The sequence below is a fragment of the Haliaeetus leucocephalus genome, unplaced genomic scaffold, assembly GCF_000737465.1.
Source record: "Haliaeetus leucocephalus isolate CR32 unplaced genomic scaffold, Haliaeetus_leucocephalus-4.0 Scaffold213, whole genome shotgun sequence".
Classification (NCBI taxonomy): Eukaryota; Metazoa; Chordata; class Aves; order Accipitriformes; family Accipitridae; genus Haliaeetus; species Haliaeetus leucocephalus.
The window spans coordinates 679,057-694,247 of NW_010972649.1; the positions used below are offsets into that span (position 1 = coordinate 679,057).

Below are 15,191 nucleotides of genomic sequence, written 5' to 3' on the forward strand. Positions count from 1 at the left end.
CAGTTCGCCCCCTCAAACACAGGCACCCCCCTAAGCGCTGGCCGGCAGCCCCCCCCCACACACACTCCCACCCCTCTGCCCCTTCTCTGCCCTGCGCTTCCCCTCACCGTGCTAGACGGCCCCTTTTTACCAAAAAAAAAAAACCCTACTCAAGTTTTACTTCCACACACACACCCCTCGCTCCCCTACTCAGGTTTTATTTGCGGGACCCGCCCCCGCCCAGCCGCCGCGGTGGTGGCCCCGCCCTTCGGCGGGGCGCACGCGCCGGCTTGGCCTTTCTACCGCGTTTGGTGAGTGAGCTGTCCGTCAAGCGGTAAGGCGCGGGTGCGGGCCAATCAGGCGCGCTCATCGGGGCGTGGGCGGAGCCTTAGCGGCAGGGCGGAAGCGGCGAGGTCCGGCGCCAGGGACGGTGTGAGTGAGTGAGGGACGGGCGGGCGGCCCGCGGGAGGTGGCGGGGGATGCCTGGCTGCGGCCGCGCCTCCGCCTCAGGGGCTTTTAGCTTCAAGTCCGGCGGGGCGAACCGTGGGGCTGGTCCCGGCGCCGGCCCCGGCCCAGCAGGGGTGAGGAAGTGCCCGTAGCGCGGGCGGTCAGCGGGCCTGGTCGCTTGCAAAACCGTGGCGGCGGGTGTCGGCCCCTCCGGTCCGGCCTGGCTGCCGTGTGGAGGGGAGGCCCCTGCCGGCCTCCTGCTCCTTACCGCCGTGTCCCCGCGGGAGCAGCGCGGTGCCTGGGCCCGGGGCGGGAGGCAGGCAGGCAGGGAGGCCGGCCGGCCCGCGGCGGAGGCGGGCAGGCTGCCGTCGATCGCTTCGGTGTGTCCCCGCCCCGAGAGAGCCCCTCGGCCGGGAAGGAGGCCGTTGGTAAGGTCTGCACGGCGGGAGGTGGTCGAGTCGGCAGCGTGCTTGTGTCAGCCTGTTCTCCGGGCGGCCGGCGGTGCTGCTCTGCCTTTCTCGCCTTTTAAGATCCGGTGCCGTTTGGACTTGAAAGTGTTTCTCTTTAAATTATTTTCTTCAGCGTGCCTCCTTGGTTTTGATCGCCAGGCCGCTGCGAAGCTATTTGAAACTGTTTGAAAGGAGGCTGTGTTAAGAGACTGTCTTGTACGTTGGACCGTTCGAGGCAAGCAGCATTGAAGTGTGTGTGTATGTTTGCTTTGTAGGTAGAAATGAAGAGAAATTACTGGAGAGGCAAAGAAAAACATGGATGGAGCAATCGCAAGCACAGCTACCATCCCCATCGGTACAGAAGACCCAGTCACAATAACTGTACTGAAAGGCAAGTATATGCAGCTTCTGCTTAGCATGGGTTAAATCGTTAGATGTTATGCCTAATTAAATTTGCAGGATGGTGGCTACCTAGAACTGGAGGGTTGCCATCTAAAAATCTAGCGGATGGTACTTCTGTTATATCCGTCATCCCTAGCGGGAGTGGAATTGCATTGATTTCTGGAAATTTATCGTGTGTCCACAACTGTATATTGATTTTAAACTGAGATGTGGTTCCATGAGCTAGTCCTTTCAGGTGTGCCTGATCGTCCATAAACTCTTCATCAATATGCAAAGATAGTTCAGGGAAGAAAAATGTTTGCAAGTACTTCATTCCCCCTGCCCATTTATTTTATGCCTCGGTGGCTACTAGTATAAAAACTGTCATTGAAGGATCTTCCTGAAAGTTTGAAAGCCTGTTAAGTAACATAGTAATAATACTACATGTAGCAGATCAGGAAACTGAAACAAGGTCTCAGGAATAATCTACTGCCTTGAAAACTGATTCTTTCAGAAAAGGACATTTTAAACTTTAAAACTTACGCTTGCCTGTCTTTGAGCTATTTTTACGGCTCTCTTTCTTTCCCCTGTTCTTTCCTTAGTGCCTCTTGCAGTAATAAAAGAGGCCAATCCTTTGCTTTAATGCTCCAAGCATTTTTTAAAAAATATATTTTTGGAGAAAGAGACACATACACACATATACGAGTTGCCCCGTTAGTTGTATTTGTGTAAGAAAAGTTAGAAATGCAAATGGGCCCTAGTTCAGTGAATATAGAATTAAAAGGATTTTATCAAAAAGCTTTAAATTGAAGTGCTTGGGTTTCATGTGAGGTGTTTTTCCCCTTGTAGCTCGGTTATGTTCTTTAACTATTTACAAAGTTGTATAATCAAACAGCAATGGAGCTGGTATTAGAACTAGAATTTCTTTGTCATTTTGTTTTCAATAAATTATGACTCTTGCAAAACATCTTGGCCTAATGCTTTTAAGATGATGTGTAATAAGACCTGTCTTAAAAAGTGAGAATTGTACGGGTGATTCAGAAAACATCCCCGTGGAATCCTGCTCATCAGTACTGAATATGCCCATTTAAATTACTTCAGAAAGAAGAAAGCTGCGGTTACCCTGTTGACTGCTATGTTTATGATAAAAGCAGAGACTTTTATTTCATGGAGTTTTCATTAAACTTGTTTATTTTGCATGTTTCGGAATCTCATCAATGGAATTCTTGTCATGAAGAGAATGGCAAAATATTTTTGATCCAACATCAGTGTTTTACCCACACTGTCTCTCGCTTTATGCTGTGAAGACTTACATGCTTTCAAGGATGGGCTTTTCTTTTAATCAGGGGATATGATAAAATGCCCAGAATTAATCTTTCACCAAAAAGAGTTAAAGGCACTTGCAGAATCAGCAGCCACCTCTAATGTTTTAGCAAGTAATTAAGGCTTTTAAGATGTTGGTATCTTTAATGTTCCTGGGAGGTTTTTAAGCTGAATATTTTTACTGTTTCATTTTCATAGTTTAGTGTATGGTGGTATGCACAGTGTGCTTATCACAGCCCTGCAAAATTGTACTCCATTAACATCAATAACAAGCTGCTTTCTAGATTCTTTGTGGGAAAGATGTGTAGGACAATTGTGAGCCTATCTTGAAGGTGATACTATTTTTTTAGGCTGGAACAGGGGGAACCACAGAGCCCAGTGAATGAAGGCTCCAGCAGCAGTGGAGATCCTTCTTCATCCAGTTTAACACAGAATTCTGTAGTACCAGGTAAGAGACCATGTTTATGGGTCAAAAAATCAGTGTCTATTTGCTGACTCTATGAAGAAAGTAGTAGTAGCTGCATTAATAGTATGGTATTACAGGAAGGATATAAGCAGTAAAGTTTGTAGAGAAAAATGACATCAGGTGATATAAAAGATGTAGTAAGTCAGGATCTAGAGAGCAGGGCCAAATGCATTTTCAGGCCCACAAGTGCTTCTCATGTTTGAAAATTTCTGTGCCTAACCAAGCTGGTATAAACTGAAAAAATAGAATTCTGTTTCTCCCTCCAGAAATGTTGCTTTGGGAAGAAAATGAACTTTGTTTCTTTTCTCATATGTGCTGAAGATTTTAAAAAATACATATTTCAGTAGAAACATTAAATAAGCAAAGAAAATAAGAGACCATATAAAAAATTATAACTTGTATCCAGTTACTAAGTCTTTTAAAAGACACAAGGATCTACCACTTCGGGGGGAGGGGCGGGGGGAATCATCTCTCTTTATGCCTTGAGTGTATTTTGTAGTCTGTGAGAAATACACTCTGGTTAAATGTTCATTATCAGGGAGTTGACTGGTGAAACCAGACTTGATGCGGTAGCAGTGCTATTGAGGAAGATGTCCTGTTTGCATTCTGGTTTCCTGACTCATTAAACAACCATAGCAAAAGCTAAGCCTGTGGGAACATATATTTCTCCACAACAGGAGAGTCTTGAAACACCGCTGACTCTATAACCTCTTAACAACAGACAAAGCCACAGTTTAGAGACCTTTTTTGTATATCACCCTTTTGTGCTTAAGAGGTTGTGAGCATGTTAGGAGATGTATCCTGCAAAACACTTATTGCTGTGTAATTAGATTCTGTATAGTAAATGCAGCGTGCTTTTATGAACCTTACTGATTCATTCACTACCTTTATCTTTTTGTTGACCTGAATAAATCTTGGTCACTTGTTGCCAAGCTGAAACCTAAAAGATGCTGACAAGGAGCTGAATTGTAAGCAGCAGCAAAAAGAGGTTACTTCAGATGCAATTTCTGGTAGTAGATAAAGGTTTAAATAAAAACTCTTGAAGTGAAATGTTAACATTCACCCTCTTCTGAATAAAATCACTTGTCTGGGGACAATGTACCATTATGAATCTGTCAAAGTATTTTACCTGTCTCCCTCTGTGAATTTAGTGAAGCACTAAAATTGAATGTTTCTCTCATCCCAGTTTATCTTTGGAAGGAGCCTCTCTGTATTGTCCAAATGTACTCTTGATTGTATCTAAATCTCTCCTATGTGTTGAAGAAAAAGTGGCTTGTTCTGTGAAGCGAATCACTTTATTTTGGTTTGGGTGATACCTTGTTGTGAATTTTTTGTTGTTGTTGTTTGGGACTGCCCTACCTAGTCTTTTAACCAACACTGTCCTTTCAGGATTGATTGATGAAGAAAGGTCATTTTTGTTCTACAGCAAAACCTTCCCTCTCTGCTTCTCTGATCTGTCTGAATTTCATCTTGGTCAGTGGTGACATCCCTTCTGTATCTGTGTAATGACACTGCATTTGAAAACTATAAATAATTTTTTTTTCCTTTAAGTGGCCATCATTTATTCCTAGTCTGTGTATCATGCTTGGGACCTGCTGGGAGCAAGAGCTTTGAGCCTCATGACAGTGACATTCCCATGAAGATGTGAGATGTCAAAGAGCAATAACAAAACCTAAGTTATCCATCTGATTTTGCCTGGGTTTTGCCACTTTTTTTTTTTTTCCTTTCTTTCCCTAAGAACTGCCAGGATTTTACTATGACTCAGAAAAGAACCGCTATTTTCGCCTGCTGCCTGGACATAATAACTACAACCCACTCACCAAGGAGGGCATTCAGTACAAGGCGATGGAATGCAAAAGACTGAGACTCTTAGAAGAGGAAGAAAAACAAAAGAAGGTACATTCTGAAAAAGATTGCAATTAGGCTTTATTGTGCTCTGGCCCAGGACAGATTATAAGCTAAAGCCTTTCAATTCTGACTGTGGTACAGTTCCCTAAGCTGTCTGAAGAAATGAAAATTTCTTTTTGCTGAGAATTTATAGTCCTTGAAGGCTTTTGTTTGGCTGTTCCACACAGGAATGAAAGCAAGTCATTACAAACAAAAAACCTGTAAAGAGACAGGAACTGTGCTTAGAATTGCAGATTGTCCAACAGTTACACTTGAGTCAAGACATTGGATGCCAGGTTTCAAATCCCTGCCTTGATTTGGCAAAGTGACGTCTTGATTTTAAGTTTTCCACATGTTTAATAAATGTATCGATCATATTCCTGGACCCTGAACAAACAATACTGATGATATTTTGTGGAAACAACTTTTTCATCAAGAATTTTTTTTGGCAGTGAAATCAAGGCGGGTCTTACATTTATGCCTGGAAAACCTGTATGCTTTTCATCGTAAAGTGTTACAGCAGAGTTAATACTGATGCTGCATGTCTGTAATCAGGGTAAAATACCCAGCAAGGATGTTTTTTAATTACCTGAAAGCTATGTCTTACAACTTTACAAATCACAGCTCAGCTTAAATATGCTGTCATTTGGAAGAAGCGGGCACTATTTTTCTCCTTAGGTAATGAAGTTCTCACTTCAACCAGCTATTCAGCTCTTCAGTCTTCACTGTGAAAGTGCTGCTGTTGGTTTGGTTTGGGCTTTTTTTTCGGTTGTTTTAGCTGCTTCCATGAGCAGTTTAGGTTTCATAGATGCCAAAAAGCTGCTGGCCATGTTGCTGTTAATGGGAACTGTGGATGTACATCTCTTCTCAAAATCTGGCTATTGAATCAGTCGTCTGAATTAGGCTCCCAGATAAGAACATTTTGACTCTTAATGTTTGGCTCTTGCTTTGTCTGAGCATTATCAAAAAGATTTGTTACTCCATAACTCTGCAAAGTACTCTATCCTTTGGTCTCCCCAGAAAGTGTTTGTGTTTGTGTGAAATTTTTAAAAATTATGACTGGAAAAGTAGTTTAGTGCAGCAGTAAGACTGCATGGTTAGTAACAGACTTGTTGTGGTAGAAAATTTTGCTGTTTAATAAGAAATTAAGGTGTTAATGTGAAACCAGAAGGTGACTTTGCACCTCAGGGTGGTACTGCTAATTATGTCAAGTGAAAACAATGGCTGTTGTTTTGGGGTTTTGGGTTTTTTTCTCCAGATTTTGTATTTAATAAAAGCACCCCACACCTCACAGGAATATATTCTTGTCTACTTACTATAGTAGACCAGGGAGGTATGCTGGAATGTGTTTTATAGATGTTCTGAGAATTTTAATGTATGTAGGCTAGAGGAAAAAGTTAGCTAAGTATTCCAAAAGTCTAAGACCCACAGCCATGTTTGAATTGTAAACAAGCAAATGACTGAGTACACTTTTCATGTTACTCTCTTCCAGAAAACAACAAGGGCTGGACTGAACTCATCTATGCTGTTACAGAAAAGACAGCTGGGTTTGCTCAGCTCCACGAGTTATTGCAGGTACAGTGATTTGATTTGCAATACCAAGTTCTGCTGTTAGTGCAACTGTTCCTGTCAGGTTTTCAGTTTCTTTGCATTTCTTACTGTTCCTAAATGAAGAGGAACATATTGCTTATAATAAAAAAATAGTTATGTTCTCTTATAATCAGATTACAAAAGTGGCGAGAATTCAAATGAAGAAGAGGTTTCCCAATTTCGGATAAATGGAGTTTAAAACTTCACTTTTTTTTTTCCCTATACATTCTGTTATATATATATATACAGATATATATATATATATGCAGACTGCTTACAGTGCAGCTTTTCTTTGGATGAATGCTCTTCAACTGATGTGACCATTCCCCTTGCCCCCCATTAGAATAGCTAAGATAGCTCAGATTCAGTAAGTGCAGAAGGCAAGTTAGTGACTTGCTATGTTGTTGTTTCTGCTACTGAGGATGTGCTGGGATTCAAAATAACAGGATGAAATTCCATTAATGTGGAAGGTGCACATGTTCATGGATTATATAAGTGAAATTGCAGCATGCTAGTTGTTCAGGCATTTTATCTTCTGTGATTGAGGAACAGTTCTGGATATCCTATCCAGAATTCTTTTCATTGGCATTACCTGAATTCTAGGCTTAACTGAATTCTTCTCTGTTCCCCTCCCCTACCTGCTTTTACAGGCTGGTCCATGAACTAAAAGTGAACTGCATGCAGAGACGGAAGATAGAAATTCACAGTCCAGATTCCTCAGTTGCTGGAACCAACAATTTTAAAATAATTGTGGTATGTTGTGAGAACTGTTAAGTCTTTAGGATAAAGAGAGCCTATATTCAGGGAAAATTCAGGATCTTGTAATCAAATCCCATAGGTCAAATTTCACTGTCAAAGATGCATTATTTCTGTTGTGTCAGTTATCAAAATCTGCGCGTGGTAATTGTAAACAGGTAGGAAGAGGCTGTTCCTTTCCTAGAAAGGAAAATGGTGAAAAGGTTGAACATGAAAGTGATTTTTTTTTTTTTTTTTTTTTTTTTTTTTGAAGCTGATCAACATGTCCTCTTGGAAAGAAACAGGAGCTGAGTGGATAATTAGTGTGGGGCTGGGAGGGGGAGTGGAGACAATTAAGAGAAAGAAGAAAATGGAAGAGAAGAATTTTGGCAGTGGCAAAGTCTGTGGTCCAGAGAATCTATGTAAACATCATTAATCATTTTACATTTCATGATTTGAAGGCAGTTTCTACTGGTTTTAATGGTACTGCATGTGCAGGAGAGGTCTCTGGAGCAAATGTCTTTCAGAGTCTATGTAGGAAGCTCTCCAGGACCAGCTCCTGGCCTTGTAAACAGAGCACTGCATAGGTAGCTGAAGCCAGAAGGGAGTCAGAAACTTAGTGTCATAGAAGAAAAATTGAAATGTAGCACCAGCCTAAAAAGGTGATCAACAGCAGGAGAATTCCACATTCGCTTTTGATAAGGTTTACATTTTTTGTTTGAGTTCTCTACCAATAACAGTCTGTGCTTACTAATCAGCCAGAGTAAGTGTCTAGAACTGATAAAATTGGGAAGAGTATTTATTGTTACTCAAGGACTAAATCCTTTTCTTGCTCATGTTTTTTCTGTGCATGCGTATAAAAGGGAGTTGGCCACTGTTTTTAGAGATGATTGGAAAGTGGATGGTGTTCAAGAGAACAAAATGAATGTGTTGTTTCATTTTAGACCTAATGCAGCTCCCTCGAGCTGTTTTTTCCTGTAAGTTTCCAGTAAGTGTGACCAGTAAGCTTTTATTTTACAGGCGGATGTTGCTTGCGAACGGATATTCACTGTGAACGATGTAGAGCATGGAGGATGTAAATATGGTATCATCAACCTCAGTGGTTTGGGGAAGGAGACTCTCACCGTGGAGATGTATGACAACCTCTACTTCACAAACCGCAAAGTACTGTGCTCTGTTCCTGCTTCCTTTAGTTGTTGCATTCTCAGAATGCTGTTCTTGGGAGGCACAGGTAGAAGTGCATGAGGGTTGGGGACAGGGTTAGGAGGAGAGAATGGAAGAATTGAGCAATGCGAAGCTTGGATAAATGCAGAATTGTGGTAAACTTGTCTCTGAAAGCCCTCAGTACCAGTGTTAGTTCTCAGGAGTGTTATGCTACAATTGGAACAGAAGACTATATAAAGTATCAGCTTCCAAGAATAGTGCTTACTTCAGAGTTGCACTTGGCCGTAGCTGACAAAATTGATGTTGAGGGCCAGAAACTTCTAAGATTTGTGTGCTTCTTTCTTAAAAATAATTTTGGAAAATGTGTTTATCCTTGAACGTGAAGCGTATTTAAAACAAGCTTTCATAATCTCTTCATGCTCAGATTCTTTTAAGGATGATGCCTTAAATAATAGGATGTGCTTGGTGCCTCAGGCCGTGTTTGGACAGACTTCCCAATGCTGCTCTGTCTCCTACGTTTCAGAGGAGTATGTGGCTAAAATGCTTGTGTCCCATTACTGGGCTATTTTGTGGCTAAGAAAGTGTGCCCAGCGCATAGTTTTATGTCATCTTTGCATGGAAATACCCTTTCATGAATTGAATAAGAGATCACAAAAATAGTATGTCTTCTTGTGTCTGAAGGTGAATTCTGTGTGCTGGGCATCATTGACTCATCCAGATTCTCATGTTTTATATCCTTTTAAAAAAAGAAAAAATTAAGTTCAGCTTTCACAAGTCTGCATCATGCTGCACAGAACAACTAACTTCCAGGAAGATCTCTCATGTAGTTGCCCCAGAAATTAAGTTTTCTGGAAGACAGAGGAAGTTATAAAAATGGAAAGATGTTGGAGCTAGTGAGACAGATGTATGGTTCTGTTATAGATATATGTAGGATTGTTCCAGTGTAATAGTAGATGAAAGACCATGTTTCCTGCCCTGGAGACTTCCCACTTCATTAATAGTGTAGATGCCATATGCAAAATGATTTGATGTTTAGCAATTGGCTGGGGCAAAAGAACAGGAAAGAGGGTTAAGGCAACTAACTTTCTCTTTGAAGTGGGTTGGTTGGTTTCAGTTGTAAACCATCCCCATGTTGGCTGGGGCGAGAGGAGAATGGGAGCAGTTCACTGGCATGATGCTCTGCACCTTTCAGAGCATGTTCTGCAGATCTGTCTGAGAAGAAGAGGAAGGTTGATGGTATAGTAGAGGAAGCAGTAATGGACAGTGCAAAGCACAGAAGAGAGGAAGAAAAGGAGGTTTTAATGTGTGAGATGGCAGGCAACAGATGTACTATTAAAGTGCCAGAAGAGGAAATTACATAGAAATGTGTGTAATGGCTTATGGGAAAAGCCAAGCAATTCCGGACTGATCCAGAAGGTGGCAGGAGTTCATCAGGCTTGCTCACAGCTGGTTAGGAGTTGGGGATTGTTTGGTTTGGTTATTTTGTGCTTTTCTCTAGTCATGTCACAGAGTTACGCTGCTGAATTTGAAATGCAGCTTTCAAATCCTATTTATACCTGGTGTAATCTTCAGAAAGTATTTTAATGTAATCTAAAGTGAGTCTTCCTTGCCTCCCCAATGTGTGCTTCCCTTTTTCCAACTTAATCTCCATGAAAAACAGATCTGTATTAATGCAGCAGCATCAGTATGTAAAGATGAGAAGAATGATCCATGTAGGCCATGCTTTTTTTTTTCTATCACTAGAAAGATGCCTTAGTATTCCTCTTATCTTGTCTTTCTGGTAGTGAAAATACACAAGCAAGAATTTGAGTTCTGTCTAGCTCTTTCCAATGAAAGAAATGAAAAGTGAATACTTAATTGTAAATTATAAGGTACATCAAAGGTCTCAAAGGGAAAGTACTGTGAGCTGTGGCTGTGTCAGAGCATCTTGCTTTTCCCAGCTACAAATGTTAGGCAGCCTGTTCCATTCTAGGGAGAAATCTTTGTTTTCCTTAACTCACTTCAGCAAGCTGTGTCTCATGGGAATTGCAGAAACACCAGGCTGTGCCAGTCTGCTTCCAGCATCATTGTTCAGCAGCACTAACCCAGGTAGGGTGTTTTTGTTGTGGTTTGGTTTTTTTTCCTCCAGTTTTTGATAGCAGTTATGGTATGAAAAGAGCACAAAGGAAAGATTATTTCTGCACTTTCTTCAGTAGCTGGTGAGACTGTTGTATTCTTGTAAAACTTAAAAAGTCTGAAACAGTTTAAGAAGTGAACAGATGAACTTACCTTAAGAATTAATTAACAAGCAGTATTCAAAGCACTAGTTTATTTTTAGCTGATGATGATGTAGTACTTGACTTTGGTAGGAGAACACCTCACTTGTAAACATTTGAGATTTTTCATGAGAAGCCTGTCCTGTAACTAATACTCAGAAGCTGCACACAAGAAGTACTCAAATTTCCTTATAGACTATTTAGAATCATTGCAGAATCCCTTCGCATAGTAGCTACTCAAGTATGCTCAGTGGATCAATCAAAGGTGGAAAGCTGGTAAATGTCTCAGCCCATAGCTCCTTGTACAAGCTCATGCTCAGTTGTGTGTAAGCATGATTGATTTGGAGAATCCTATGTCTTAAGTCTGATGGCTGTAGCTGTATCTTTATATATTTGTTTGTTCAGTGTTCTTGGGGACAGGACTTTATTAACTGGACCTTTGTGATAGATGTCAGAACTATGCTTCTTCAAGTCACACAGTACAGCCCTCTAACCCGGTTTCCATTCAGACATGATCAGTTACGTTTATACAGAGGAAGTCTGTGATAGATAAGAGTTATGGACCTATTTTAAATTTGTAATGTCATGCAGACAGAAATAAAAAAAAAAATATGCGTGGAGTTAGCATGAACTTGAAGAGTCACTGAAGATGGATTGCTACTAGGCCAGCACGCCCAGTTGCTCTGTAGAACATTTTAAGCCCTTCACCATAATCAGATGCCCTGAGTTCCACCAAAGTCCTCTTGTCTAGTGTTTCCTATTGACTGTTTTAGGCATTTCCAAGTTTCTTGACTTACTTTACTCTCCTAAATTGTTGTTTTGAGGGAACATTGCTAAGTAGATGCTGGAAGCAAAGTAGAACTTAACCTGTCTAAACCCATGTTTTAGACGTGTCACCTGTGCTGCCTGACATATGTATGATCATGGATGTGCCATGAAGGAAGTGAAAACTGAGGACTTAAAATTTATGCCAATAGTAGACTTTGTGCAGGAGCTATGTGAGTAAGGGTCAAATCTAGGATATTGTTACTTACTCAAACCTTTTTTTTTTTTTTTTTTTTTTTAAATAGGCAGGCCAAGAACTTACAGGTTAGGCTTTGGCTAATCTATAGCTTATGAAGTAAATGTTTTGAGTTTCTAGCCCACTCATCTTTGAAAAATGGCTTACTTAGTGTTGTAAGGCAAGTGTTATTTTTCTCTTTCCTGCCATGGTCAGCCCTCTGACTACTGAATAATTTCACAATCTCTCACAATCATCTATCTATATAGACTGTAAGTCTTCAGTTTACAGTCATGAAGTCACACTTCTGTTTCCTGTCTCTTGAGTAGCACAGGGACATTAATTGGGTAACATTTTCTCTGCTTCACATTGAGATGTTGAAAGAAGTATGGAAATCCAGAGAAGCTTTCTGAGTTATCATCTTGTCGTAACATTTTATGGTTGCTTCATGTGTTGCTCCTGTCTCCTAGGAGATCGACCTGGAATGCTGTGCAGCTTCAAGATATCCACTGCCTGGTCCTGTGCTTGGTGCCTGAATCCCCAAGCAGACAACTGCTTCAGCACAGGTGATTTGCAAGGCTAGCCACCCCTTCCACCTCGGTGGGCAAGACTTCTTGCATTAATCTCCCAGCTGCTACCCAAGTTACAGCTAAATGAACATAACCTGTCTTCCTTAGGCCTGACACGACGAGTTCTTGTGACCAATGTAGTGACAGGGCATCGACAGACATTTGGAACCGGTAGCGATGTATTGGCACAACAGTTTGCCACACAAGTAAGAAGAACCATACACCCTTCATTTTTTCAGAGTGCTGCCTCATTGGTGGGCTTTTTGTTCCATTTGCGATGGGACTCGTCCTGCTGTACATAAGGTTTTGATTACAGTTACTGTTGGATACCTGTTCCACAACAGAGCTGATGTGGTCTGATGTTTGCACACAGTTGAATAGCAACAAAAAAGATTAACTGATTTCAAACTCTGTGGCAACAGGGGTAATTTTTGTTAATTGTACAGAGGTAAAAAGGAAATGAAGGAAGTATAAAGAACACAGTAATAATGTGTTGTAAAATTGTTTTGGTTTTGGCAAATGACCTCATTTTGTTAACGCTCAGTGTATTGTCTCCATCAAGAAGAAGAAAACCCCTATAAAATACTAAAGGACTTGTTCACAAAGATTTAGTGAGAAGGGTGAAATTGGAATATAAGGATTCCAGTTCCTGTTTTGCTGTTATGTTAGACTAAGTTCCTACTTACATAGCTGAACTTTTCGCAGCTGAAGTAAATAGTTGAAGTTTGAATGGAACTAATGAGTTGGCTGAAAAATGCTGCCGTGTGTAATAAAAATTCTGTTTCTTAATGCCCATGTTAATAAAACAATTTGACAACTGCACCAGAGAGCTCAAAAGCTTGACATAGATTCTGTCTGTGTAACCTGTAAGATCCTTTCAGGCGTCCCATAGGACGCTTCTTTCCCTTGGATTTTTCCAGACCCCAATGCTATACAACGGCTGCCGTTCAGGTGAGATTTTCAGCATTGATGTGCGTCAGCGCAACCGAAAGGGCCAGAGCTGGAAAGCAATTCGTCTCTTCCATGACTCAGCAGTTACATCTATTCGCCTTCTTGAGGCTGAACACTATCTTATGGCAGGAGATATGGCTGGAAAGGTACGGTTTTGTTGCGTTTAGGATATTCTGTTCTTTTTAGTGTCTGGTCATTGACAGGTGCTTATCCCAGTCCTGAGGGCTGTTCTTTCTGGGGTAGTATGGAACCGGGTGGTAGTTCCATATATGGGTCCTCTTCCAGATCCACTTATGTATCAACCATCAAGTGCTTTCTGCTTTGTTAATATATCCTCTTTCAATTACTTCAACTTGCAGATAAAACTGTGGGACCTGAGAACAGCAAAGTGTGTGAAACAGTACAAAGGTCATCACAATGAATATGCTATTCTCCCTCTGCATGTAAATGAAGAGGAAGGACTTCTCACCGCAGGTGTGTTGACTTTTTTCTCCTCTACTTGTAGAATGCCTGGCAGTGATTTTCTTAATGCCCGAGGAGTGTTTCTTAGTACAGCTGGTGGAAGCTGTAAAGCTGTTAATTATTCAAAATTCAGAAGAAATTTAGCCTTAGACATACTGTAATATACAATGAAAATTAAGAAATAATGTTATGGATGCACACCTACTGTAATCACTCCCATGTAGCGCTTGACGGCTTTATCTGCTGTCCTGCAAAAGTCCTTTCCACAGTGTGTCTCAAGGGTAGAGCAGAAAACACTAGATTTTGAAATACAGGGAAATAACATGTTAAATGGGAAACGTGGCGATAACTTTGTATGGAGACTAAAGACCGTGTATATGTTTATTTGGTGCTTAAGTGGGTAATGTGGTGATGGACTGAAGCATCGGCATGTAAGCATAACCCCTTGTAAACTGTCTATACCACCCAGGTTCATTTTGAGTATACTTGGCTACAGTCTGAGGTTATTTTTTTTATTTTATTTTATTCAGGGTGGGGGAAGGAAAGGTAAAAATAAATGAAGCAAAACCCCTAAATCCTTATAGTGTAGCCAAGTTTCACAACGTCACTGTAAACAGTGACCTCTCCTTGGATTTGTCAATACATGATGGAATAATGACAAGAATTCTTGTCAATTTGACAGTGAGTTTTTCTCCCCTTTTTTGGCTTAGGAGCTTGATAATGAGGAAAGCACTCTAAATACTGATTTATCATACCTTTTATTGCTTAATAGGAAATGCACGTTTTTCCCACTTTTGCAGTATTCAGTGTAGAATTTATGTTTCATAAAGTATTGATAATCGCTTTGCCTCTAGTGTATGTAGAAATGGTCGGGGGGGGGGGTTCCCCATAGACATTCTGCGATGATAATCTTACAGAGCCGTGTAAAGTACTTTTTGTGTAATGTTGAATTCTGGTGTCCTTTCCAGTTGGTCAGGATTGCTACACCAGAATTTGGAGTCTCCAAGATGCCAATCTGCTTAGAACCATCCCTTCTCCCCACCCATCTTCCAAAGATGCCATTCCCAGTGTGGTGTTTTCTTCAAGACTTGGGGGTAGCCGAGGAGTTCCTGGCTTACTCATGGCTGTCAAGCAGGATCTCTACCACTTCTCCTATAACTGACACAATATTCTCCTCAGACCTGGTCTACAAAGCTGTCGGCATACACATGTCAGCATATACGTGACTTCAGGATTTTTGCACCAGTCACCGTGCTGTTGAGTCACTACATGCTGCTGTTGCATCTACTTTAGCCATGAAATTCTGAACCTCCTTCAGCAGGTTCAGTAAATCTTGCTGTATACATCTCAGAGATCTTGTAAATAAATGCTGAATGCTGATTAACTTAGGTAATATTCAGCCTCTGAAATCTAACTATAAGCTTTGAAAAGCTGGTAACTTTCAGTAAGTGCCTGTCTCATGCTAGCTGAATTTGCTGTCAAAAGGCTGCTCTAACTTAATCGTAGTTTGGTCATACAGCCACTTAGCTGTGG

The 15,191-nt window shown here is 41.1% G+C and overlaps 1 protein-coding gene across 3 annotated transcripts; it reads left to right on the forward strand.

Annotated features, from left to right (window-relative positions):
• Window positions 1-743: 743 nt before the first annotated feature.
• Window positions 744-15,038, forward strand: DCAF4 (DDB1 and CUL4 associated factor 4). 3 transcript variants are annotated; one of them, XM_010566486.1, is made up of 14 exons: window positions 744-859; window positions 1,151-1,266; window positions 2,930-3,027; window positions 4,784-4,941; window positions 6,425-6,507; window positions 7,173-7,275; window positions 8,278-8,421; window positions 9,103-9,152; window positions 10,430-10,509; window positions 12,147-12,242; window positions 12,354-12,451; window positions 13,166-13,342; window positions 13,556-13,670; window positions 14,627-15,038. In XM_010566486.1, exons 2-14 carry the CDS (start codon window positions 1,157-1,159, stop codon window positions 14,818-14,820), a joined length of 1,506 nt encoding a protein of 501 aa, XP_010564788.1. In that variant the 5' UTR covers window positions 744-859; window positions 1,151-1,156; the 3' UTR covers window positions 14,821-15,038. The 3 variants fall into 3 exon arrangements, with proteins under 3 accessions (XP_010564788.1, XP_010564787.1, XP_010564789.1); XM_010566485.1 differs by having other exon boundaries at window positions 744-854; XM_010566487.1 differs by lacking the exon at window positions 9,103-9,152 and having other exon boundaries at window positions 744-854; window positions 8,278-8,390; window positions 10,427-10,509.
• The last annotated feature ends 153 nt before the right edge of the window (window positions 15,039-15,191 follow it).

What these genes read in the sequence shown, in the direction of transcription:
- DCAF4 (XM_010566486.1), top strand. Translation starts at nt 1,157, where the DNA reads ATGAAGAGAAATTACTGGAGAGGCAAAGAAAAACATGGATGGAGCAAT. An exon ending in ACAGAATTCTGTAGTACCAG is followed by an intron (nt 3,028 to 4,783) that starts GTAAGAGACCAT and finishes TCTTTCCCTAAG; the next exon opens with AACTGCCAGGATTTTACTAT. An exon ending in ACAATTTTAAAATAATTGTG is followed by an intron (nt 7,276 to 8,277) that starts GTATGTTGTGAG and finishes TTTATTTTACAG; the next exon opens with GCGGATGTTGCTTGCGAACG.